Here is a 24154-nt window from a genome sequence, read left to right as displayed (position 1 = left end):
CGCTTTATAAACGACCCATTCAGAGAACCCTAGAACATGTCATTTAACTCGTATATATGACGTGTCCTAACGGTCGCGGAATGTCTGTTTTCCACTAGTGTTTTCTTGTAGTTGAGCGATCTGATCTTGCCATTTTCTATCGTACGAGTTCAATTGAATAATTGTCTTGAGATTATATCTCCGATAGGGAAAGATAAAAAGAAATCACAAACATCTTCGTCTCATCGTTTGTGATTCCACAATATCTAGTTTCGCTACCATACGATTTAGATTATTGTGAGGTGATTGATAATACTAGGTTGTTCTTCGGGAATATAAGTCCGGTTTATCAATTAGTTCTTGTTCACCTTGATTTATCAAAAGACGGAACAAAAACTCTTGGGTATTTCTGTGGGAGACAGATTTATTCAATTCTATAGACTTTTCTGTGTGAGACAGATTTGTTTATCAAGTCTTCGAATTTGGGTCGTAGCAACTCTTAGTTGTGGGTGAGATCAGCTAAGGGAATCAAGTACGTAGTATCCTGCTAGGATCAGAGACATAAAAAGCGCAATTGTACCTTGAATCAGTGTGAAATTGATTAGGGTTCAACTACAGTCCAGACCGAAATTAGTTTGTAGTAGGCTAGTGTCTGTAGCGACTTAATACAGTGTGGTGTTCAATCTGGACTAGGTCCCGAGGTTTTTCTGCATTTGCGGTTTCCTCATTAACAAAACTTCTGGTGTCTGTGTTATTTCTATTCCACACTATATTCTGTTATATAATTGAAATGTCACAGGTTGTGCATTGTATCGATCAATTGTGAAATCCAACCTTTGGTTGTTGATTGGAAATTGATTGATCCTTGGATATTGGTCTTTGGTACCATCCAAGTTTTTGTCATTGTATTTGATAAAGACTCGCAGATTTCTATTTGCTTGAGTAAAGATCAAATCAAGAGATTGAGATATTAACTCCTCGATATACTTTTCTCTAGATTGAGTCTGACTGTCTAGTTGATTCTCTAGAAAGTATATTGGAGTTAGTCCATACAGATTGCTAATCGAAATATTGGGTGAGGTTGTTGTACCACGCATTTTCAAGCTTCACGTTGCAATGTTTTACAAAATCCATCCATTTTCCGCTTCTATCTATTGTTATCGCTGAGGAGACTTCCAATCAATCAATTAATCTACAAACAACATCAGCTAATCGAAAGAAGCATTATGTAAAATTATGGGACTGGAACCTCGTAGGGATGGATTCTGCAAGTGATAGTCAGTATTGTCGTGTGATAATATGCAATATCGATTGTATTTTAGATAAGGGGGTACTTCAATTACACTTCATAATATATTTTTTCCTGGTGGTGCTATTCACCTCCCTATTATCCACTTCCCTACTATGTTTCCTCTAATCTAAACCCTATATTTGGGAAATGGTGAACCCTACTTATAACAGAATGTGATTCAAATCGTAGATGTGTGGTTCAGATTGGAGGGAGCAGAGTAGGGAGGTGAATATCCCATAATCTGTGAGAGTATACCCCGATCAAAGGATTCATTTTTTTTTTCTTTTTCTTTGATTTCCCGAATCCCGAATATCACCTCTCCTCGGGTTCTCTTCCGCGCTACCTAAAGAAACTCCCAAACCTCTCCATTGAAAAAGCAGGAAAATATCATCGATCTCTCCTTTGGAGGTGAGATTTTCATTTCGTTTTTTGTTCTGATGATCGTTTCTCTAGTGTTCAGTAATGTAATAATTTGAATTTGTAGCAAGATATCAATATTGTAGATCAGTGATATCATGTTCGTGGCTATTTTGTCCGATTTCGTTAATTATTTCTCAGAGATTCATGTGCTACTTTCTATATTTTCTTCCATGGATCATGCTTGATATGATTGTTAAGCGGACTGGTTTTCAATTACATTACTTACTTCATGCTTGATTTAATTGGTTATGTGTGGATAGGAATGATTCTAATTGATTCATTCGTTAGCATTTTGTTCGTGTGTTGAAAAACGACTAGTTTGTTGTCCTCTATTGCCATCTGATTTGCCCGTTTACATGAATTTATAAGTTTCAAACAGTTTTGAATACTGAATTCAAATATCCTTTTTCTTTTTCTATCAAGACAAATTGCATATTTCTTGAGATCTCATCAGCTGTGTTTAGTCTAAATTATTACTTCATTTTTGCGTATAATTGATTGACCTGCTTCAAGGTACTGCCAATCGTCTCCTCAGGACCACAGCTATTGCTTGTATATCCTTGTTTTTGTCATTAATTTCTCATTCATCTGTATGTAGTTATAAGCAATCCGTATATGATACGGATGTTCTGAAACCTAAAAGACATGAAATGTAGCTGTATGTTTCTATTCTGGACGAGATAGGCAGGGTCTAGGGATTAAATTTTTAAGGCATGTCGTCTTTGAATGAGCAATTCTGAACTAACCAGCATGAACTCTTGTTAGTATCCATGAAAACGAATGCTCGTTTTTATTCCCCCGTCATCAGAAACTGTAGAAGTAGTTTCAGTACTATTACTAGTGTCATTGGTTGGGATCATTGATTTCGAGCTATCTGTCTGAAATTCTAAACCCATGAGTGTATATGAGTTTCAATAGCAACTGAATGTACTTTCCTCTCTCTATTTTTGTATTGAATGGCAGTATTGAGGGGAATTTTTTCTTCGATAAAATCTAGTACTGTGTTGAACTTTAATGGTAAACATATGCATATATATAGACTCAGTAGACTCAGTTGAAAGAGATTAAAGTTTATTATGACAATGCCGGGTAACCAAATTAGTGTAAGCCACATCTATAGATTCGATGATAACGCCCACCTCCTTGATGCAACTAATAACTTGTGCACATTTTTCTTCTTCCTTTCTTTTTACGTTCTTGGTCGCCATTTTTGACCGTAGGATATATTCACTTGTCGTTCTATCTAGAGTTTGGACTCGAAATTTGGAGCGAGTCTAGTGAGTACTGACTGTACTGTGATATATTTTTTCTTCTCCTGATACTAAGCATATTTATTGTTTGTAAATCTGTAATGGAGGGTTGGGGCTCATTTGCTCTTCTCCAAAGGGGGTGTATATCAGGTTAATTTTACTGATGCATAGTACTGACTACTCCATATTCTTTGGTTATTGCTGATTGTAAGAAGTATATTAAGTTTGGCCTTCATTTTTCAGTCTCATACTCTCATCACACTGATTTGGTATTGCAGATGATTCAAGGATACTGAGTGAATCTGTCCATAATCCAGCTTTTGGTTTTCCACTGCCACCACCAGGTGCGAGTTCAGTTTAGCTCCGTGCTTATTTGCTTTTATCCATTTTCATTTACTTACAACTTAACAGCATAACTATCAATTGTATTTAACAAGCATTTACATATAGATAATTACATATTTAGTCAAGGTATTGAAGTCCTTAAGAAGAGATGTCTCTCCAGAGTGTAAAATGTGCATACAGTCGACCATAAATAGAGAGTCTATCTACTAATATGGGTTGTTGACACAACTTCTACTCTATATGCTAAGGTTAAACTCGTGATTTTCACCATTTTGTGGCTGACTCAAGTTGCTTAACCCTTCACGTTATTTTACATTGCATATTCTATTTTACAATAACATTTACCATATTATCTCTACTCAAGCTGAACCGTTGCCACCATTTTAAGCTGAATCCACTACAGCAGCTGAGAACCCAAAATCAGCATCATGAAAACATGACTCTGAAACTTCATCAACATCAGCTCAACTTTAATCCTATATGCTGTAGTACAGTAGTAGTCTTAGTTCTAAAAGACTAACAATGTTATCAGTACTCAGCAACAGTTCTATGGTGATATGAACTTCAAGGTAGTCTAATCAATATCATTTCTTATAACTCTAGCCTATATTAAAACATGATATCACATTTGATTTTACTAGCAGGGGAGTTGGAAAGTACATAATTTAAAATGTTACTCTGAGTTGTCCATATTTTCAAAGGTCTTACGGATTTTGTTACTCATCAGCTTTGCGGTTATTGAATTAGGCATAACTCGCTGTGATTGTGTGATTATTTTGCCACAATTGTGTACGATTTACTTTTGATAATATTGGTCTCTTTATGTCATTTTAATTGTTAGCTGTGTATCTCTCTGATGTGTGGAAAACATGATTAATTGTTTTTTCCAGATGAGACCATCATCTAAGTATCAAAGTTGAACTATATACGTATGTTGGAATGGGGGAAAAGGTTGCGAATGAGGAGGTAGACAAACTTTCTGAATCACTTAACGGTCTCTTCACCAATGTCTCTACCATGGTCAAAGGAGAACTCCAGGTCTCAACTCAATTATGAATTTTCCATCCCACTTTTTCTACATTTTATTATACTTATTATTGGCCGAGGCATGAATGTGTTGTTCTGTTGTGTTTTGCAAACTTACAAGCTTCTGTAAGTTAAACCATCTCCACTCTTTGGATACTTCCTTTTCTGTGTTAGTCAAACTGCACATGTGAATCCCGGTCTCTCACCACCTCATCTATAATTTGATAGTCTTGGGGTGGTATTGTTTTGTATGGGGTGCTTCTTAAAGAGTGGGTTCTTCTTATTCCATGTTCCCTTTTTAATGTCATCTTAGATTTTTCTAATCACAATATTAATAACAGAGATAGTGTTGTATTCTTAAAATTGGTTAGTTCTGATTCATAAACCATATAGTGAGAGTGAAATACCGTCTCTGCCTAGTTTTTTGTCACCTTTCCTTGAAATGAGTTTTAGATTTTACTAGAAATGGCTTAAATACTAATACACCATTTTAGGGTCTAAATTTTTATTTTATTTAACTGTTATCAGGGCACAAATAACTTGCTGGAACTTTTGGAGAAGATGAATACCCGAGTAGCAGAGGAATACAAGTGCCTGGGCGATGTAGCTTCTGGATTACGGATTTTTGTGGAACAGTTGAAGGAAAAAAATGGAAACTTTGATGAATACGTTCAGCAAATTGAAGCGATGGAGTTGCAACTGACCGAATTTGAAGCTGTAGTTTCTGTGCTTGACAAACATGTGTCTATGCTGGAATCAAAAGTGCATTCTGTTTATCAGCAATCTCCATCCTAAGTACCATGTTGAAACTGATATTTTCTGTTAGTGAATGATTTAATCGATCCGGATGAAAAGATCTGATGATTGAGAGAGGAGTGGATGAAGAAACCATGTATATGCCAGATGGGGAGAATTTTTGACGCGGCTAATGTAATGGTGGGAAGTTCACCTAGATTTGACGTTTATGGATGTGATTTTTGGCTGGGAATGGCAGTGCTATACGTAGCGGATTTCCTAATAAATTTGTTGGGATGGTGACATCATACTGGGGTCTAACAGGGAGGGAGTGTGATGCTTGTGGTTTGTCTTTGGCCCTGAATCATTTAGTGCACTTGAAATCTGATGAAGAATTTATGGATGCTGTATCTCCCCGTGGTGCCACTGCTGGGGTTCAGTAGAAGAAGCAGAAATAAAGAAAAAGAAGATTTCAATGAAAATTGTTTACCATGTGTCCGCTATTACGTTTAGTCTTTGATTGTATTCTCTGTTTTTGTTTCGTAATCGAAGAAGTAAAACAGCCACTACCAACCACCATTGACCGAGTATTGTGTTTTCGACCAATTTAAAGACTAATAACCTCTCTTCTTGCTCAATACGGAAATTAATGTAAGACTATCATCCAATACAATCGCCAACCGTGGATCGACAGAGATTGTATACAGGTGGATTGGCGGATTTTTATTATAATAAATGTTCACCCAGTTGCACAAGCTATTTGTTCTGGGGCAAAGCATCTGCAGCTGCAGAACTAACTAATCACAAAGCTTGTTCTCCAGTACCAACTGACACACTTGGGGAGAACATGCAATTATGAGGAATTTGAAGAAGGGATCACTGCTACCCAAGCAGTACTGTAGAAAACAGAAAGTTCACAGGAATGACAAGCAAATTGGTATATGGTTTGAAAACAAGTCATCATTTACAAGAAGTCAAGTACTACATGGCCATTCAAGGAAGATGCAGATTTGGAATTCCATTATTTCACAACTACTTAACAGTTGTTGACTCACCAACCCCTTCAGTGGGCAAATGCAGTAGAGTCTGCCAAGAACTTACTAGGAAGCTGCCTATGTCTATCTATTACAGTAGCCATGAATAACGACCAATCAATTAAGAGGATTAGACTTGAAATCTACTCCATCCTGTTTTTTTTTATACTTTTTGCAGTTCCTATATAGGTTTAAAGCATAAGACTAAATTTAAGATCGTTCATTAGCAACTACCTACCTTCTCCAATCTCCACAAACAAGATCACTATCATCTGTATTTATCAGTCACCAAATGAATCAAGAAACTATTACGGCTGTTCGACAGATTTCAAAAAGCACCATCAAACCACACACAGTTTCAGAAGAATCAAAACAACCACACTATTTGACTCCATGGGATCTATCCTTTTTCAATGCACAGTACATCCAAAAGGGTCTTCTCTTTCGGAAACCTTTACCTTCACCAGAAGATCCAAACCCAACCATAACTTTCATCAATCAACTTAAACAATCTCTATCTATGACATTAACTCATTACTACCCTCTTGCAGGTCGTATGGTGACAAAAAAGCAAGACAATCCACCATTTTATGGAATTTACATAGACTGCAGCAATGACTCTGTAGGAGCTGAGTTCATTCATGCTGCTGCAGATATAACCATGCTGGATATTCTTACCCCAATCGATGTGCCCCGGATCGTGCAATCATTTTTTGCTCTTGAGGGAGCCATTTGCCATGATGGGCACATCGAGCCTTTGTTGGTGGTACAGGTGACTGAGTTATTGGATGGCATTTTTGTGGGCTGCACTTTTAGCCATGTTTTAGGTGATGGAACTTCTTACTGGAAATTCTTCCACGCGTTTGCAGAAATCAATAGGAATCTAAGAAAATCCAGCAAACAGGCAGGCGATCAACATACTGAATGCAATATTTCTCATCCACCTATAACTAAGCGCTGGTTTACGGAAGGCAACGGAGATCCAATCCTCATCAACCTTCCATTCTCTCACCATACAGAATTCATCGAACGATACAAGCAACCACTCCTCAGAGAACGAATGTTCCATTTCACTGCGGAATCACTGTCAAAACTCAAAGCTAAAGCCAATGAAGAATGTAACTCAAAACATACTCAAATTTCTTCTTTTCAAGCCTTAAGTGCACTCGTTTGGAGGTCAATAACACGGGCACGCCACTTTCCTCCAGATAGAAAAACAGGTTGCAAGTTTGCAATTAACGATAGGTTGCGACTGAACCCACCTTTGTCAGAGAACTACTTTGGCAATTGCGTTCAGACAGTTTGTGGAACTACAACTGTTGGGGAGCTATTAGAGCATGGTAATGGATGGGCGGCTATGCTTTTGCACGAGGCAGTAAAGGAACACACCGATGAAAAGATACGAGGATTGAGAGAGGAATGGATGAAGAAACCACGTATATACCAGATGGGGCCATTTTTTGATCCGGCAAGTGTAATGATGGGAAGTTCACCAAGATTTGACGTTTATGGTTGCGATTTTGGGCTGGGAATGGCAGTAGCTGCAAGAAGCGGATTTGCTAACAAATTCGACGGGAAGGTGACATCATACCGTGGTCTAACAGGGATAGGAAGTGTGCTGCTCGAGGTTTGTCTTCCTCCTGAATCAATGAGTGCACTTGAATCTGACGAAGAATTCATGGATGCTGTATCTCCTCATGAAATTCATTGTCAACACATCTTGCCTGTGTTTGATTAGCATTGCTAAGGGTGCCACTGCTGCGTCCAGTCCAAGTCAACAGGATGAATTCAACCAAGCAGAAATAAAGAATCAGAATTATTTACCTTGCGTCAGCCATTACGTTTATGTTATGACTCCTTGCTGTTGAAGTTGTTTTTGTGTTTTTTGTTTTGTTTTTCTTATAGAAGAAGTTAAACGAACTACCAACCACACCATAGACTGAGTTTTGCAATTTCCTGTTTAATTGACCAAATTTTGAGGACCTACTACCAAGATATTATGCCGTCAGCGGATTAAAAGATTTGCAAATCACAATGGTGTTTTAAGACAAAACTTGCCAAGAACTGACTAAGAAAGTTTAATATTACCTCGGTTTCCGGAATAATGTTATTTTTGCTTTTTTATTTTAACCTAAAAATATGTTAAACTGAAAAAATGAAAATAACACTTCTCCAGAAATAGAGTAGTAAATGTAAAGATTTACTCCCACGACATTCAAAATAAGAAGGGAAGATTAGTTTAATAATAGCCACAAGACACTAACTTGCATTCAACGCGACCTTATCTGATTCTTGCAATATCTGTATAAGTTTTACAAGCATAAGCCTAATTTCACAAACACCATCACATCACTAGTATCAATCTTTATCATCAGTCACCAAATGAATCAAGAAACTCCAAAACATGTTCGACAAATCTCAAAATGCACCATCAAACCGCACAAAATTTCAGAAGAATCGAAACAACCACACTATTTGACTCCATGGGATCTATCCCTTTTAAATTTTAATTACATTCAAAAGGGTCTTCTCTTTCGGAAACCATCACCTTCATTCCAAGATCCAAACCCAACCATTACCTTCATTGATCAACTGAAACATTCTCTGTCCATGACACTGACTCATTTCTACCCACTTTCAGGTCGCATGGTCACAAAACAGCAAGACAATCCACCGTTTTATGGAATTTATGTTGACTGCAGCAATGACTCTGTAGGAGCTGACTTCGTTCATGCGGCTGTAGACATAAGTATGTTGGATATTCTTACTCCAATCGATGTACCCCTAATCGTCCAATCATTTTTTGCGCTTGAAGGAGCCATTTGCCATGATGGGCACACCGAGCCTTTGCTAGTGGTACAGGCGACGGAGTTACTAGATGGCATTTTTGTGGGCTGCACTTTTAACCATGTTATAGGTGATGGAACTGCTTATTGGAAATTCTTCAATGCGTTTGCAGAAATCTGTCGGAAAATAAGAAAAGCTAGCAAACAAGCAGGTGATCAACAGATTGAGTTTAATATTTCTTGTCCACCTATAACTAGACGCTGGTTTATGGAAGATGACATAGATCCAGCCCTCATCAGCCTTCCATTCTCTCACCATAGAGAATTCGTCGTATACCGGTATGAGCGACCTTTTCTCAGGGAAAGAATGTTCCATTTCACTGAAGAATCATTGGCGAAACTCAAAGCTATAGCCAATGAAGAATGTAGCACAAAACACACTCCTCAGATCTCTTCTTTTCAAGCCTTAACTGCTTTTGTATGGAGGTCAATAACACGGTCACGCCATTTAACTTCCAATCAAAAAACAAGCTGCAGGTTAGCAATTGACGATAGGTTGAGATTGAACCCACCTCTCTCTGATAACTACTTTGGCAATTGGATTCAATCAGTTTGTGGGACTACAACTGTTGGTGAGCTGTTAGAGCATGGTATTGGATGGGCAGCATTGATTGTGCACAAGATTATAAAGGAACACACCGATGAGAAGATCCGAGGATTGAGAGAGCAATGGATGAAAAAACCACTTATACACCAGACGGAGCCGTTTTTTTCTGTGCCTATAGTGCATATGGGAAGTTCACCTAGATTTGACGTTTACGGTTGTGATTTTGGGCTGGGAACACCAGTGGCTGCACGTAGCGGATTCGCTAATAAATTCGACGGGAAGGTGACCTCATACCGCGGCCTAACAGGGACAGGGAGTGTGATGCTTGAGGTTTGTCTTCCACCTGAATCAATGAGTGCACTTGAATCTGACCAAGAATTTATGGATGTTGTATCTCCTCATGAAATTCATATGCAACATCTTGCCTATGTTTGAGTAGCTTTGGCAGTGGTGTCACTGCTGAGTTCAGTCCTTGTCAACAGGATAATAAAAGCAAGCACCAATAAATAAATAAATAGAAATTCCTATGCGATTTATTTACATTATGTCACCGATTACGTTTTATTAGATGTTGAAGTTGTAGTCTTGGTTTTCTTTGTTTTTGTTTTGTGATCAAAGATGTTAAACAGGCACTACCAACTACTATTGTATTTTGGTTGTTCAAAGACTAATTACAAAAATATTATGCCATCACTTCTTAGTTTTTTGTTTTCTAACCGAAGAAGTTAATTAGTTAAACAGACATCACCAAACATCATAGACTGGGTATTGTGTTTTCATTGTTTATTGATCAAATTAGTCAATTAGTCAAACGACTTATCCCATCTAAATCTTTTTTTTTTTTTTGAAAAAGGTAACTATATTTTATTTATTTAAATAGCAGTTACAATTCTGGGAAAGGTGATTCCCCTCCTGTCGTTAAATACAATCTGTTGTGGGAAGGTTGGGCAAATTTGTTCCCAACTGGTTGTTGATTCCTGTGTTGTGTTTTGTAGTTGATCGTTGACCGCTTTGTTTGTCAGTTCTCTGCTGCTTGATTCACCTCCCTCAGAGTGTGTGTGAGTTTGTAGTTGGGGATTTCACTAAGGAGTTATTAGATTTCTTGTAGTAGTTGGATGAGAGTACCATGGTTTTGGTTGATGTGTTTGTACTAGAGTAACTAGTGCTTGAGAGTCAACTTCAAACCAAATCCTAGGCATTGGTGTTGAGTCGTTGTTCTTACCGCTACGATTAATTCCCATGTTTCGGCCAGAATTGATGTGGTCACCCCTAGAGATGCTGCCATAGCTTTGATTACATTTCCGTCACTGATACTGCATATGATTCCCTCTTCCTCTGGTTATGGGTTACCTTGCGAAGCTCCATCCGTGTTGATTTTGATCCGGTGTAATGCCGGTGTCGTCCATCCTATGTAGATAGTTGTCAGTGTGGTACTTTATTACTGTTGTCTTCGGATTGTTGGGACATTTGTCATGATCAGTGCCGAGTGATGTTGTGCCCATTGGTATTCCTCAAACATTACCAATACGATTTGGTAAGTTTGAAGAGGTGTTTGTCTTACACCTGAATCAATGAGTGCACTTGAATCTGACCAAGAATTTATGGATGCTGTATCTCCTCATGAAATTCATGTGCAACATCTTGCCTATGTTTGAGTAGCTTTGGCAGTGGTGTCACAGCTGAGTTCAGTCCATGTCTACAAGATGATAAAAGCAAGCAGCAATAAATAAATAAATAGAAATTCCTATGCGATTTATTTACCTTATGTCACCGATTACGTTTTATTATATGTTGAAGTTGTAGTCTTGGTTTTCTTTGTTTTGTTTCAATCATGTTAAAGAGACGACGGATTTTGTTGGAGGGGCGGCAGTGAATAAGATAAAAAAAGGGTCATTACATGATAATTCGAAGTGCCCCTTATAAAAAAAACTGAAAATGATTAATTAACCCTTACATAGTTTAGTGTTGATAATCAAATTTCACTTATGTTAACTCTAAACCAAATCAAAATCAGATTTTTAGAGTTTAAAAAAAAAGTTTAGAGGAGAAGAAAAGAAAATTTTTTGTGATATTTGTGAAACCCTAGATTTTGATTCACTCAACCAAAATGAGTGATTCCAGTGACAAATTTGAGATGGGTGAATCTCTAAATTAGTTCCCATTAGCTTTTTGTCGCTCAAAATTATCTAAAGTACGTAAAAAAAATCGAAACTTTTAAAATTTCAGAAGAACTTACGGCTGGAATGTAGCTCGTTACCAAAAGTATCGAATACCAAACGTAACTGGTTCAATTTGGGAAAAACCCAATTGTAATACCAGCTACAGTTGGTAGAATGACAACTTATAGCAACCGTAACAAATTACGGTACCAACTAATGAATCGAGATCAACCGTAACTAACCTACGGTTGGTAAGGTTATTTGAGTTACAAGTCGTAACTCAAATACGGTTGATAACAGTGATGCAATTACAAACCGTAAAAAGAAAATGAAACATCCTGGACAACTTACGGTTCGTAACTTAAGTAACGAGACCAACCGTAAGTAATTTACGATTGCAAAAAAAAATTGTAACTGAACATTTTATCTCAAAATCAAGAACTTACGTTTGTTATTTGAGTTAAATGAACCGTAACATCAACCAAATCTATAGTTACGGTTCCAATTGAAGTTATTACCAACCATAACTCACATGAAACACATAAATTTCAATTTCAGTTTTGATCCAAAACCCTAATTTTTGATACAAAACTAACTTAAATCAAACACAATAAACTAAACCCTAACTGGGTCTTTTCGAAATATAGTTTTCAATCAACAATTATCAATTTTTCAAATCGCTGATTAATCGAGGACGATGAAATTTCAATTTTAATGGAGGAGGAGAAGAGAAGAGAAGATGAAAAAATCAAAAAAGTTTTGTGATTTTTCTGATTCCATTAGGTTAAAAATTGGAGAGAACAATCTAATCAATTTACACCCTCTATAAGACACCCCCTAACTAATAATAAGAGGGACATTGCTATCACACTTGCCACCCCTCTAATGAAACATGCCACCGCTGTAACAGGGTTGTTTTGTTTTGTGATCAAAGATGTTAAACATACACTACCAACTACTATTGTATTTTGGTTGTTCAAAGACTAATTACAAAAAATATTATGCCATCATAGAAGTCCCCTGTTTGTGTCAAGCTGTATATGACAAAATGGGTAATTATGCGGAACTGAGACCGAAATAAATTCGAGCAGCTCATTTTGTATCTCCCGTATACAGCTACAAAAATAAGCATGTGTAACCTAGTTAAAGGGGCGTGTAGTTTTTTTCTTCTTCTTGGAACCGGATGGATTTGGAGTCAGAAGGAAATCCTACAACCACACCCTTTTGATAAACTATTAATTATTCTAAGAAATCATGATGAAATACTCAAGATGTTTTATTAAACTTAGAACAAATACAAAGATGATATGTGGAAACCCTAATTTGGGAAACAAATAACTTTCTCTCTCTAAACGTCTTATCTCAATTCACCAAAAAGATCTCCTCCTCCTACAAAGGTAACACGTCCCTTTTATAGGAATTTACGTAGTGGGAGACAGCTAAAAAGCCCCTATTTTCGGATCTGAAGCGCGTCAATATCGCATGGACTTTAACATTGCCGCAAGGATTCTTCACTGCCGCTTTGATCTTCACACTTTTATTGTGACTTGGTGATGTCACTTAGTTCGTCATCGTGGATATGTCGTACGCGTTCGTCTTCGCTTGGTAGTAAAATGGTTATTTCGCATATCTATTGAGTGTGCGGTATTGTGTAACCACATTTTGCCTCTTCTCGTATCGTTCCTTTTGAAAGAAAGAGCGATAATAGAAATCCTAGTTTATTATTTCGCCGCACCAACTCATCTTTTTGTATTCCTTTTAACTGACAGTTCTCCGGATTTTCGGCTTAACCGTCTACACGTATTTACTTATCCCTTTTCAACCGGCACGTTCTAATTTAACCAGATGTCCCTTTCCTTATTTATTAGCCACGGTGAGAAGAGAGATTTTTTTCTTTTCTTCACTTTCTCTTTTTTCCCTATGAATTTCCTTCATCTTCATCCTCTCGAAGTCTTCAAGCTTCATCTCTTCAGAATCTACCGGTGCTACTATTCCTTAGGCTTTATGGATCCTCATCAAGGGTTAGTTTATCCTACTGTCATTGTTATTTTGTTTTTCTTTCTTTTGAATTTCTAATCGCCATTGTTGTTCTGCTGCTGTTCTTCATGTTTACTGTTCGCCATTGTTGTTCTGATGCTGTTCTTCATGTTTATTGTTCTTCATATTCTCATACTGGTTTTGTTGTAGGAAAGATTCCCCATCTGGTACTCTTCGTATTAAAAGTTTCAATACCTAATTTTTCTTCGAGCTCTAAGGATGACGAATCTCGCAAGAGGAAACCTTCGCATAACAAGGTAGTAAGAAATACCTTCTTCTCTTTAGAGTTAAAACAATATTGTTGCCTCTGTTTATTATCTACATTGTTCTTCGAAGGGTGCTTATGGCGAAGTTAATCATGAGAAAAAGAAGGTTAAGAAGCTTCGTCGCGCTCCTGTACTCAACACTTCCCTTATCTTGCCAGAGCTCAACTATAAACCTCGTCCTCAACAACAGGTCTCTTCTGATGAAGCTATTAATATTTCCACTAAGGATGCCGCCTCTCATGCTACCGCGAATATTTCCGCGTCTTTGATAAATACCACCCTTCCAGCTGATGCTACTGGTGCTCCTTTGAAGGACGTTGTTTCATCATCTTGTTTGAGTATCCCCGCGTCCTCAAAGGAGGTTAGTATTTCTGAGAATGTCACAACAATAAATCATGTTATCACTTCTTCTTTTGAGAATATAGCCCGTATCAATGGAAAATACTACTGTTTCTGCCTTTGTGAATATTCCTGCACCCGCGGATAATTCAATCATTTCTGTTTCGAAGATCATCGCTGCCTTTTCCTCTTTCGGGACCACTTCTGCTGATCAAGGCGTCCTTATAGGAGTTGATTCTGCGACCAAATCTCTACTGGACATTATTAATGTCGCTCACTCATACGTTAGTGACCCTTCTCAAGCTCGCATTTGTGATGCTCTTGCCAAGTTATTATGTGATTCTCCTCCGGACAAATCAACTAGGAGCGAAATTTTCTCGCAGCTAGATCCAAGTGTTAATCTTGCCTTTGATCTTCTGGTAAGTGTTCTTTCATTTGTACTTTTCTGCTCATGCTACTCTATCGCACCCTTATATCTTCCCTACTTCCTTAGGAATCTCGTCGCCACTTGGTCCAAACTGAGGGATTCTCTGAGTATAGTAATATCATCCGAGAGCTTTCGTGTCAAAATGCTAAGTTAAAGGAATATCTTCTTGTTAAATCCTTTGTGTCTGAGAATCTTCGCAACAAGAATCAAGAACTCAGAGGTATGTTTTTCCTTTTCTAGTAGTCGTTTTTGAATTTTATCGTGCTTGTGTCTCTATTTTGAATTTCTTCGCTCATATGCAAAGACTTAAATCGCAAGCGTGTCATGGAGAGGTTTGATTTTCAACACTCTGCTGAGGACGCCCGTGCGGATAATGAGAGATTGCAGAGTCAACTAATAAATAGCCATTCATACCTGCTTGACCAGATTGATAACCTTAAGAACGAAAATCTTTGTCTATGCAATCAAAATGATTTTCTTAACTCTCAAGTGTCCACCCTTTCTGGGTTATTATATAGTTCTGATTTAAGGAACCGAACTCTATCAGATGAAAACCAAACCCTTACTAAAGAGAGGCGATCCCTTTTAAATGAGAATGCAATATTTTCGCACCAGTATCTTTCTCTTCAGAAGACTTGTGCTGATCAAGAAGAATCTCTTTGCCTTTTAAGAAAGCAGTACGATGAGGATGTGAAGAAATTCATCTTGGAGAACGGAAAGATTATCCAGAATAAAATAAATGTTACGGTGAATATGAAAAATCTTCGAGAAGAACATACACAGTTAAAGGGATCTTATGACATCCTAACAAAGGAGAATGCCTCTCTTTCCAAGATGAAAAGAAAATTCGATCCCGTCTTCAAGGTATGATTAGTGATGATTTTGATAAATGTTTGGAGGATATGAAAAATAGTGGTCTTTCCTTATCCCAGTATTTTACTTCTCAGAGAGAAGGTAGTCGCATCAGGCTGGCTGCCTCAGTTTTTCCTTTTATTATCTGGAATATACTTATTTATTTCTATTTTGCCGCTCTGGTGTTAATTATATGCCCCTCACATTTGCAGCATCTGAGAGGTCACATCAGTCTACCTACCATCCAAAAGTTGAGATCTGATCTGGCTAACGCTCAAAAAGAACGTGGGAAGCTTTCCATAGCACTTTCCTCTTCTCGATACATGGCGAATATGAGGTGCCTATATCTTGAGAGATTGATGGAGGTTTACTTGGAGAATACTAAGAAGAGTGCCGCACGAGAATCCCACATTAAATCTCAGTCTCTTGCGGATCGAGTTTGCCTCACCAATTCATTCCCTTTGTTAGAGGTGGAACCTCTTGATGTTGCTGACGACGAGAAACTTCGTGAGCCTGACAGCGATTATGAGTATGAGAGTTGTGATGATGAAGAGATTCTTGTTCAAGAGGATCAACCCAAAGAAGGTGAAGTTGGTGATGATCTTCTTCAATATCCGAACCCTGATGTTGGTGGTGACCTTCCTAAAGACACAAATGCTGTAGTTTCCGCACCAAATGATGACTTGCCTCAGAATGAGCCTTAGTTTCTTTTCTTCTTCTATCTTTTATGTGTCTGGATGTTCTCTAACTTTGGATATGGATCTTGCTTATCTGTTTTTTTGCTGCACATTTCTATTTCTATACAAGGCTATTTCTTAGAAGGCGATAATATCTCCCTTATATTATTCACATACTTGCCTCTGTTATTCACCTTAGGAGAAATAATATTGTCTCATTTCTTCTTATTATTACGCGATTATAACTGTGTGTCCTTTAAATTTTAAGTATGTTTTTCTTTTCGCGTTACTTTCAAATTCTTCCCCTGCAAAATAATAATTGTTATATTTAAAGTGGTCTTTTTGGGTTTTTTATTGAGGTCTTATTGAGCCTCTCTAAGTAGAGGTCTTAATCAGCCTCCCCATGTTGATAGGACTTATCTTTGCCCCAGGGTATTTTTTGTGGTCGTGCGACAAAATCGCAGGCGGTCATTACCTTTTCAAGTAATAACCCATTGATTTTTCCTTATCATCTTTCGTATTTTTGTTATTTATGCGGCAATATGACAAGTCTAATTACTCCCGCGAGTAAAAGTCTTATGACATTGACGTCTTTTGACACAATTCAACTCCCTAATGGAGGGTTTCGTCCTTATATTCCCCCTGACTGCCCCTTCAAGGAAACTTACCCCTACCGGGTTAGGGTGGGCTCTTCCCATCCAGTTATGCCGAAAATCAGTTGTGTTCGCGACCTCTTGTCCCTCTGCCGATATGGCGTATGGTTACAAGACCGCACTCTAAGTGGGGTTTCCTGAGGACCGAGCGTATCATAGTCAGGACTTTCCAAGGATGACCAGGTACGCTCCAGACGCCCCATGCATCCTTGACTTAACCGTGTACCGCGGTTCCCTGATCGAGTTTCTACAATCCTTAGGAGAGAGCTTAGTACCTTAGTATTTCGAATAAGGAGACTCTGCTGGATAGGCTTTTGTTTCGCCCCAAATCTCCATAATTCAAGTTCCAGTGTCAGTGTAGCTTTCACCTGAGCCATGCATTCTAGGTTTTCCCCAATTATGACGCGTGTTAGGTCTTATTGTTGCCTCTTGCAGTTATGCGAACTAGGGTGCACGCCACAACTGGATGCCTAGCCTCCCTATTTAGAGGTTTTAAATTTTGTTGCCTCCTATTGAGGTCTTATTGTTGCCTCGTTCTTCTACTTGTATCTTTTTATGAAATATTCAATCTTTGAAGAAATAAAATCTTTCAGTTTCATTCATATCTTTTATTTGTATAATTTCCGCTATTGGTGCGTATATATCATTTTATTGATCGTGCCGCACGGCCTATGGGTAATACTTCTTTAGATAGATTCGATTCCACAGGTGGTCAAGCTTGTGTCTCGTGTCCTTAACCTCACTATCCATTAATTCATACGCTCCATTTCCAACAACTCTCTTTATTTTGTAAGGTCCATCCCACGTCTTCTCCAACTTCCCATCTCCTCCTCTTTGATAGGGCGATATTTCTTTCAATACTAGTTCTCCTGGTTGGAATTCTCTTTCTTTTACGCGCTTGTTATATTCTCGGGCTAGCCTTTTTTGGTAATTCTCCATATATTGGAGAGCAATTTCTCTGTTTTCTTCCAAGTCATAAATCTTTGCTAAGATCAAGTATGTCTTTAAGTTATTTTCCCATGCTTATTTCTTTGTGGTGGGTACGATGACTTTAGTTGGCAGCACTGCTTCTACTCCATATGTTAGGCAGAAAGGTGACATTCCTGTAGCTTCTCTCCGTGTCGTTCTATACGCCCATACTGCGTTGTGTATTTGTTAAAACCATCCTTTGTGTCCTTCCAGCTTTTTCTTCAATATATCTGCAAGCGTTTTATTAGTTGCCTCGGCCTGACCATTGCTCTGCGGATATAAAGGAGTTGACTTTCCACTTTGGATTTTGAACGCGTTAAATAGCATCTCTATATTTTCGCCCTCGAATTGTTTTCCGTTATCGGAGACCATTTGCGCTGGAATTCCAAATATGCAAATAATATTTTCAAATATGAAGGCGAACACATCCCGATCTCTGATATGCTGAACTGCTTTCACCTCCTCCCATTTTGTAAAGTAATCTGTTGCGACAATTAAGTATCTCCTTTTCCCTGTTCCTGGTATAAATGGGCCTACAATGTCTAAGCCCCATTTCGCGAATATCCAAACGCTTGTTGATGAGTTTAGCTCCGCTCCAGGATGCATGTATCCTTTTCCCATGTCGTTGGCATTCTTCGTACCGTCTGGATACCTCTTTTGCGTCTTCATGCATGTAGGGCCAGTAGTATCTTTGCATTTTAGTTTTGTAAGCTAATGACCTTCCTCCACTATGGTTCCCCACGTCTCCATAGTGTACTGCCTTTAAAATTTCCATCCCTTCCTTCCTCGTTAAACATCTGAGTGATGGTCCAAGAAAGGTGTTTTGGGGTAGAAACTGATTCTACGATTTTTGGTAATTTAGGTTGTGTTGATGAGAAACGAGTTCAAACCCTAAACAAATGCACTACATGGGAATGCTTTTAGGTTCGAGAGATCAATGTGTAAGACTCTGGCTTAAACCAAGAAATGGCCGTTCCAGATTCAATTCGGTCACAAAGTGAATGAGAAGGGTTGATCTTAGGGAGGAAAGCGAAGAAGGTGTTGAGATTGTGAAGTTGTTGGTTGTTTATGAATTGTATCAGAATGTTGAACTGGCTTGCACAATGTAGGCTATCAGTTCTGGATGTTTTCTAGATACTATGACAACACTTGGTTTCTCTGTGTTGTTTTAAAATAGGTTGAAGAATCTATTTATACAAGTCATTTGAGCACAATCCTCATCTCGTGGGAAGTGGAGGAATTTGAGTGATGGAGTAGTGGGGTCGTATAGGTGATTGTCACACGATCACGCCTTTGCCCACTTCCCTCATCATCGCTAACCGTTCATGCCTCCTGACACGTTCTCGTAATGGGCGCGTTGCACGCCGCACGCTGCACGCTGTAAACCACCAGATCAATACCCTATTAAGTATCCCCCAGTTTGTGACATGTTTGATGTCTCGAATAAGTGGGTCAAGTCGTGGGACCCACCGCGGAGAATAACATGGTGCTATTAAGTGAAAAAACTAAGTTGTTTATGAGGCCAATATAAAATATTATATGTATTCGATGCATGTGAAGCATCATATTTAAGAATCTCAAACTAATCGATGTGTATGAAGCATCATTGTTTTAGAGCCTGATTGAATAAGTCGCGGATAGGCGTCTTAAAGAAGACAGCTTGATCGACCAGCTTTGGGTGATTGTTTGAGGACCCTATGGTCAAGTCATCACTTGGTCGATCGCCTCATGTGGAAGAGGGATGGTCGGTCTTCACAATGTTGCTTTGCTTGTTTTCGAAAAACAAATCCATACCATCCAACTAGCTTAGCAAAGTTGGATGGACGAGATGATTTGCGGCAGTTGCATACTGTCATTGACGCAACTTTAGGGTTTAGGGAGCCATATGGCCACCCCTATTTGGGCGTGCGTTTCGAGGCATTGAGCCATAGTTTGCGTAAGCCGGTCAATCACATGTAAAGGTGGGTCCGCAATGATCACTTTAACACTTTCGGGACCAGTTGAATCTAGATCTATACCACTCGTTTAGGCTGGCGAAGATGGATGGTTGTGATCAATCTGCGACGTTTATGTACTGCCGTAACCTAAATTAGGGTTTTTGAACACAACGCGTCTGCTCAAGTTCGTGCAAGTGGTCGAGCGCCCCATATGCTTGCTATAGGCAAGTCGATTATCCAAGGGGAAAGTGGGGCCGCCAATGACCATGCTGATACTTCTTTAATTATTCGTAGGAATATCTAAGCCGTCCAACTAGGCTGGTGAAGTTGTGCGGACATGATGGCTTTTGAGACCGTTTTTTACGGTCTTAGCTCGTTCGAGCTTTGTTTTTAAGCAACGCAAATACCCAAATTTGGGTCGGCGTTTGAAGCGTTTGTGCGTAGACAACATGGGACTCGATCAACTAGAGAAATAGTGGGCCCTCCAGTGATTGCTACGGCGCCCTTTGGTCGCCCAAAGCTCAATCTAAGACGTCCAACTTGTCTGTCCAAGTTGGACGGACGAGATGACTTTGAGACCGTCATAGTCGGTCTAGCTCGTTTGAGATTCTTCCAAACAACGCGTCCACCCTACTTAGGGTTAGCGTTTGACAACGTTGGGATGTATTTAAGCATGGTATGATCGGTTGGGACGTTGGTGAGACCACAATCTGTCAACGCAGTAATTACCTAGTTCTGCCAGGAGTGGTCTAGGTTTGTTGAATTATGCGGCCAAATTATGTGGCCGTGATCATTTCTGAGACTGATATAATCAGTCTAGATTTTCCTTTTAGGAATTTAAGCGTGATTGAGCTGACTCAAAAGCGCATTGATATGAGATTCTCTTTGTCAGAGAGTGATGTAGCCCGTGGGGTATTTTCATGCAGATCTCAATACTGGCACTTCGGGAGATTCATGCTACTCTGCTGAGAGTGAACACTCCATCATCATGTCATGTCAATAATAAGAGTTCGGCTGGGAATATAGCACGGAAAAATATCAGGTGAGTTATGCATTAGTTAATAATGCTAGCATAAAATAGGATTCATAGAATACTTGGGAATTGGGATTACTACTAGGCGCACCATTCTGAATGAATTCATACATATACTGAATTGTTCAATACATGTGTAAGTAAAGAGGTTCGAGCACTCGTCACTTTCAAATGGCTTTTATTCCTTTGCAGGATGACAGCACATTTAGATACAGGGTTTTACAATTTTGACCGTGTACTAAAAACCACCATCAACAAAAGGATTTTCGATAGAGTACGCCCTCTCTTAATTCGTAATTTTTTCCCGACTTTTTAACTTGTGCATCTCTAATTTGTTTCTTGGTACCTCTCCCTTCTCCAGATATAAATGAAGTTGTGCTCTCCAATCTGCCTCCTTATCTACTTCCTTTTCTTCTACATTTTCCACTATCATAACGTCTGCATATTATTCTTGTTTTTTAATTGATATAAGAGAGAGCGTCGTTATCTTTATATACCGTGCGGTAGGATCCACTAGAATAGATGAGATGAATGTAAAAGCGTCTGCCAATCGACTATTACCCTGCGTATGTGTCTCCAATTTACGTGTTTTATTTTTGCTGAGAGATCTGTGACGAGTTGCTTGTATTTTCGTAGAGATGGCTCATTTGTACTGTACAAACCTTGTATTTGACGTATTACCAATTGTGAGTCACTAGTTACTCTGATGTCATCTAAATCCATTTCTACTGCTAACTTTAATGCATGCATTACTCCCTCATATTCTGTCTCATTATTAGTAGACGCGAACTCCAATCTGAACGTGTGCACCATTCTTGCTCCCTGCGGTGAAATGAACAATATACCAATATCGTTTCCCTCATTATTCACTGATCCGTCTACAAATATTTCCCATCTTTTTGAGTTACGCTCTGTTATCAGGTCTTTGGGATTTCCTTGGTCTTCATCTATACCGATCATTTCTTCTACGCTCTCCCCTTCTTCTAATGGAAATTCTGCTAAAAAGTCCGCAATGACCTGTGATTTTGGTGAAGATAATATTTCGTATTTTACTCCAAATTTCCCTACTTGTGCATTCCATCTTTCTATTCTTCCTAATATTTTTGAGTTCTTCATTACAGATTCGATTGGTACTTTTGTTAGCACTTTAATTTTGTGAGCCTGGAAATAAATGCGGAGTTTTTGAGTCGCGTAGACCAGTGCGAGAATATTTTCGATCTTTGTATAGTTTCTTTCTACGGAATTGTAAGTTTTGCTGATATAGTAGATTGGTTATCTATCCCTTTATCTCGGAGTAGAACGACACTTAATGCATGCGGTGTTGATGCTAGATATATTAATAATTCTTCTCCCGGTTCAACTTTCTACAAAATAGATAAATTCATTAAATAGTTCTTAATGCTTTGTAGTGATTTCTCGCATTCATCCGTCAATTCGAACTTGGTCCCCTTCTTCAAGATGTTGAAAAACTGTTTGCATTTGTCTGATAAGCGCGAAATGAACCGCCCTAAGGAAGCTAGCAATCCATTCAGCTTCTGCACGTCTTTTACTGTTGCGGGTGATGGCATGTCACAGACCGCTTGTACCTTTTCTGGATCTACTTCTATCCCTTCTTTTGATGCAATGTATCCTAAAAATTTCCCTGATGCTACTCCAAAGATGCATTTTGCTGGGTTTATTCTTCATTTTATACTGCCGCATATGTTCAAATATTTCCTTCAAGTTATCTACATGATTTGTCGCCTTTTTGATCTTTACTAGCATATCGTCCACGTATACTTCTAAAGTTGTGTGCACTCACTTTGCGAATATCTTTTCCACCATTCTCTGGTATGTTGCACCTACATTTTTCAAACCAAAAGGTGTTATGTTATAACAATATAATCCTCTTTGCGCGAAGAAAGCCGTGTGTTCCTGATCTTCTTCCGCCAAAGCTATTTGATTGTAGCCTGAATATCCATCCATTAATGATAGTCTTTTATTTCCTGCTTCCGCTTCTACCATTTGTGGTATGTCTTGGATGGGGAAGTTATTCTTCGGGAACGCCTTGTTTAGATCACTAAAGTCGATGCAAATTCGTATCCCCTTGTTTTTCTTTGGCACCACCACCATGTTTGCTAACCATTCTGGATACTTTGCTGGTCTGATTATTCTTGCGTCTATCATCTTTTGCAGCTATGCTTCTATTTGGGGATGATAAGTTTTTGCTATTTTCCTTATCCTCTGCTTGAATGGCCTTGCGTTCTTATTGATATATAACCTGTGACATGCAACAGAAGGGTCTATGCCTGGCATTTCATCCATTCTCCATGAGAAAATGTCTTTATATTCCCGCATAAGGTTGACCATCCTTTCTTCTTCTTCCTTATCCATCTTGGTTCCTATTTTCAACATATTTGTCTCTTCCTCCGTCCCCACATTTATGTCTTTTGTCGGTTCTGTTGCGGTAAAATTCGCCTTTGATTCACCTAGCAGGGATGGTCCCTTTATTTCTTTAATTGGTTTTCCTACTGTTTTTGGTATTTCGCTTGGTATTTCCTTTCCTTCCTTTGCTCGTATCATATATATTCTGATTTCTTCTTCCTTCTTTAATTCCTTTGCCTTTCTCCATCGATCTTTACGTTTTTTTCCCTTCCTTCATAATTGTTTACATATATTTGACTTCGCGCTCCCTGCATCACCTTTGATTTCGCCTGTTCCAATTGGTATTGGGAAATGTATGCATTGATGAAGAGTTGATGCTACACCTTTTATTCCATACACCCATTGTCTTCCTAAGAGCATGTTGTACGGTAACTCCACATCGACGACACACAATGTTACCTGCGTTTCTATTTCTCCTAAAGGTATGCTATAATTACCTCACTTTTGGCTTTGTTATCGCCTTATTAACACCGTTGATGTTGTATGTATGCGGCACTAAGTTAGCGTCATCATATCCCATATTTCTGAATGCGCGGTAAAATAAAATGTCGACTGAGCTTCCTGTGTCTATCAAAGTTTTGTCTATCGCCCACTATTCCGATGCTTTCGCGCTTACACTTTTTTCACTTCGCCTAGCAGGTATAGTGACAACCAATGGATCTATTCGCCTGAAGCTTTCTTCTGGTATATCATCTGTTGTGAATGTTATCTTCTGATTTTTCCATTCCTTCAAGGATGATATTTTATCAATGGTCAGGATTTTCCTTCCTTCATAGTCGCGTTTATGTATTTTCCCTGTAATTCCTGCATGAAAATATGCAACATTCATGGTCGATTTTGTTATTGAATTACACTGTAAACGCCTGCTTCCTTCTCTTGGTCCAATAGTCCTTATTGTCTTTGCTGGT

The 24154-nt window shown here is 38.6% G+C and overlaps 4 protein-coding genes across 5 annotated transcripts; 3 read left to right on the top strand and 1 right to left on the bottom strand.

Moving 5' to 3' along the window:
• Window positions 1–1525: 1525 nt before the first annotated feature.
• LOC113289117 (biogenesis of lysosome-related organelles complex 1 subunit 2-like) lies at window positions 1526–5652 on the top strand. Of its 2 annotated transcripts, none has more exons than XM_026538295.1 (4): window positions 1526–1678; window positions 3219–3284; window positions 4176–4323; window positions 4840–5625. In XM_026538295.1, the coding sequence occupies exons 3-4, from the start codon at window positions 4225–4227 to the stop codon at window positions 5104–5106; spliced, it is 366 nt and encodes a 121-aa protein (XP_026394080.1). In that variant the 5' UTR covers window positions 1526–1678; window positions 3219–3284; window positions 4176–4224; the 3' UTR covers window positions 5107–5625. The 2 variants fall into 2 exon arrangements, with proteins under 2 accessions (XP_026394080.1, XP_026394081.1); XM_026538296.1 differs by having other exon boundaries at window positions 1562–1678; window positions 3184–3284; window positions 4840–5652.
• A 275-nt stretch (window positions 5653–5927) lies between these two features.
• LOC113289116 (uncharacterized acetyltransferase At3g50280-like) lies at window positions 5928–8066 on the top strand. The gene has a single exon (XM_026538294.1). The coding sequence runs from the start codon at window positions 6373–6375 to the stop codon at window positions 7816–7818; it is 1446 nt and encodes a 481-aa protein (XP_026394079.1). The 5' UTR covers window positions 5928–6372; the 3' UTR covers window positions 7819–8066.
• A 310-nt stretch (window positions 8067–8376) lies between these two features.
• On the top strand, window positions 8377–10156 carry LOC113289115 (protein ENHANCED PSEUDOMONAS SUSCEPTIBILTY 1-like). Its single transcript, XM_026538293.1, has one exon. It carries the CDS (start codon window positions 8463–8465, stop codon window positions 9906–9908), a length of 1446 nt encoding a protein of 481 aa, XP_026394078.1. The 5' UTR covers window positions 8377–8462; the 3' UTR covers window positions 9909–10156.
• A 10952-nt stretch (window positions 10157–21108) lies between these two features.
• LOC113291421 lies at window positions 21109–21938 on the bottom strand. Its single transcript, XM_026540957.1, has 2 exons — window positions 21485–21938; window positions 21109–21260 (listed from the first exon to the last, which is right to left on the bottom strand). Exons 1-2 carry the CDS (start codon window positions 21936–21938, stop codon window positions 21109–21111), a joined length of 606 nt encoding a protein of 201 aa, XP_026396742.1.
• Between the last annotated feature and the right edge of the window lie 2216 nt (window positions 21939–24154).

Source organism: Papaver somniferum, chromosome 6, assembly GCF_003573695.1.
Source record: "Papaver somniferum cultivar HN1 chromosome 6, ASM357369v1, whole genome shotgun sequence".
NCBI classification, from domain to species: Eukaryota; Viridiplantae; Streptophyta; class Magnoliopsida; order Ranunculales; family Papaveraceae; genus Papaver; species Papaver somniferum.
Note: the sequence above shows the minus strand (reverse complement) of the source record. Positions and strands in the feature narration are given on the sequence as shown.

What these genes read in the sequence shown, in the direction of transcription:
- LOC113289117 (XM_026538296.1), top strand. Translation starts at nt 4,225, where the DNA reads ATGGGGGAAAAGGTTGCGAATGAGGAGGTAGACAAACTTTCTGAATCA. An exon ending in TGGTCAAAGGAGAACTCCAG is followed by an intron (nt 4,324 to 4,839) that starts GTCTCAACTCAA and finishes AACTGTTATCAG; the next exon opens with GGCACAAATAACTTGCTGGA.
- LOC113289116 (XM_026538294.1), top strand. Translation starts at nt 6,373, where the DNA reads ATGAATCAAGAAACTATTACGGCTGTTCGACAGATTTCAAAAAGCACC.
- LOC113289115 (XM_026538293.1), top strand. Translation starts at nt 8,463, where the DNA reads ATGAATCAAGAAACTCCAAAACATGTTCGACAAATCTCAAAATGCACC.
- LOC113291421 (XM_026540957.1), bottom strand. Translation starts at nt 21,938, where the DNA reads ATGAAGAACTCAAAAATATTAGGAAGAATAGAAAGATGGAATGCACAA. An exon ending in GGTAATACGTCAAATACAAG is followed by an intron (nt 21,261 to 21,484) that starts GTTTGTACAGTA and finishes AATAATATGCAG; the next exon opens with ACGTTATGATAGTGGAAAAT.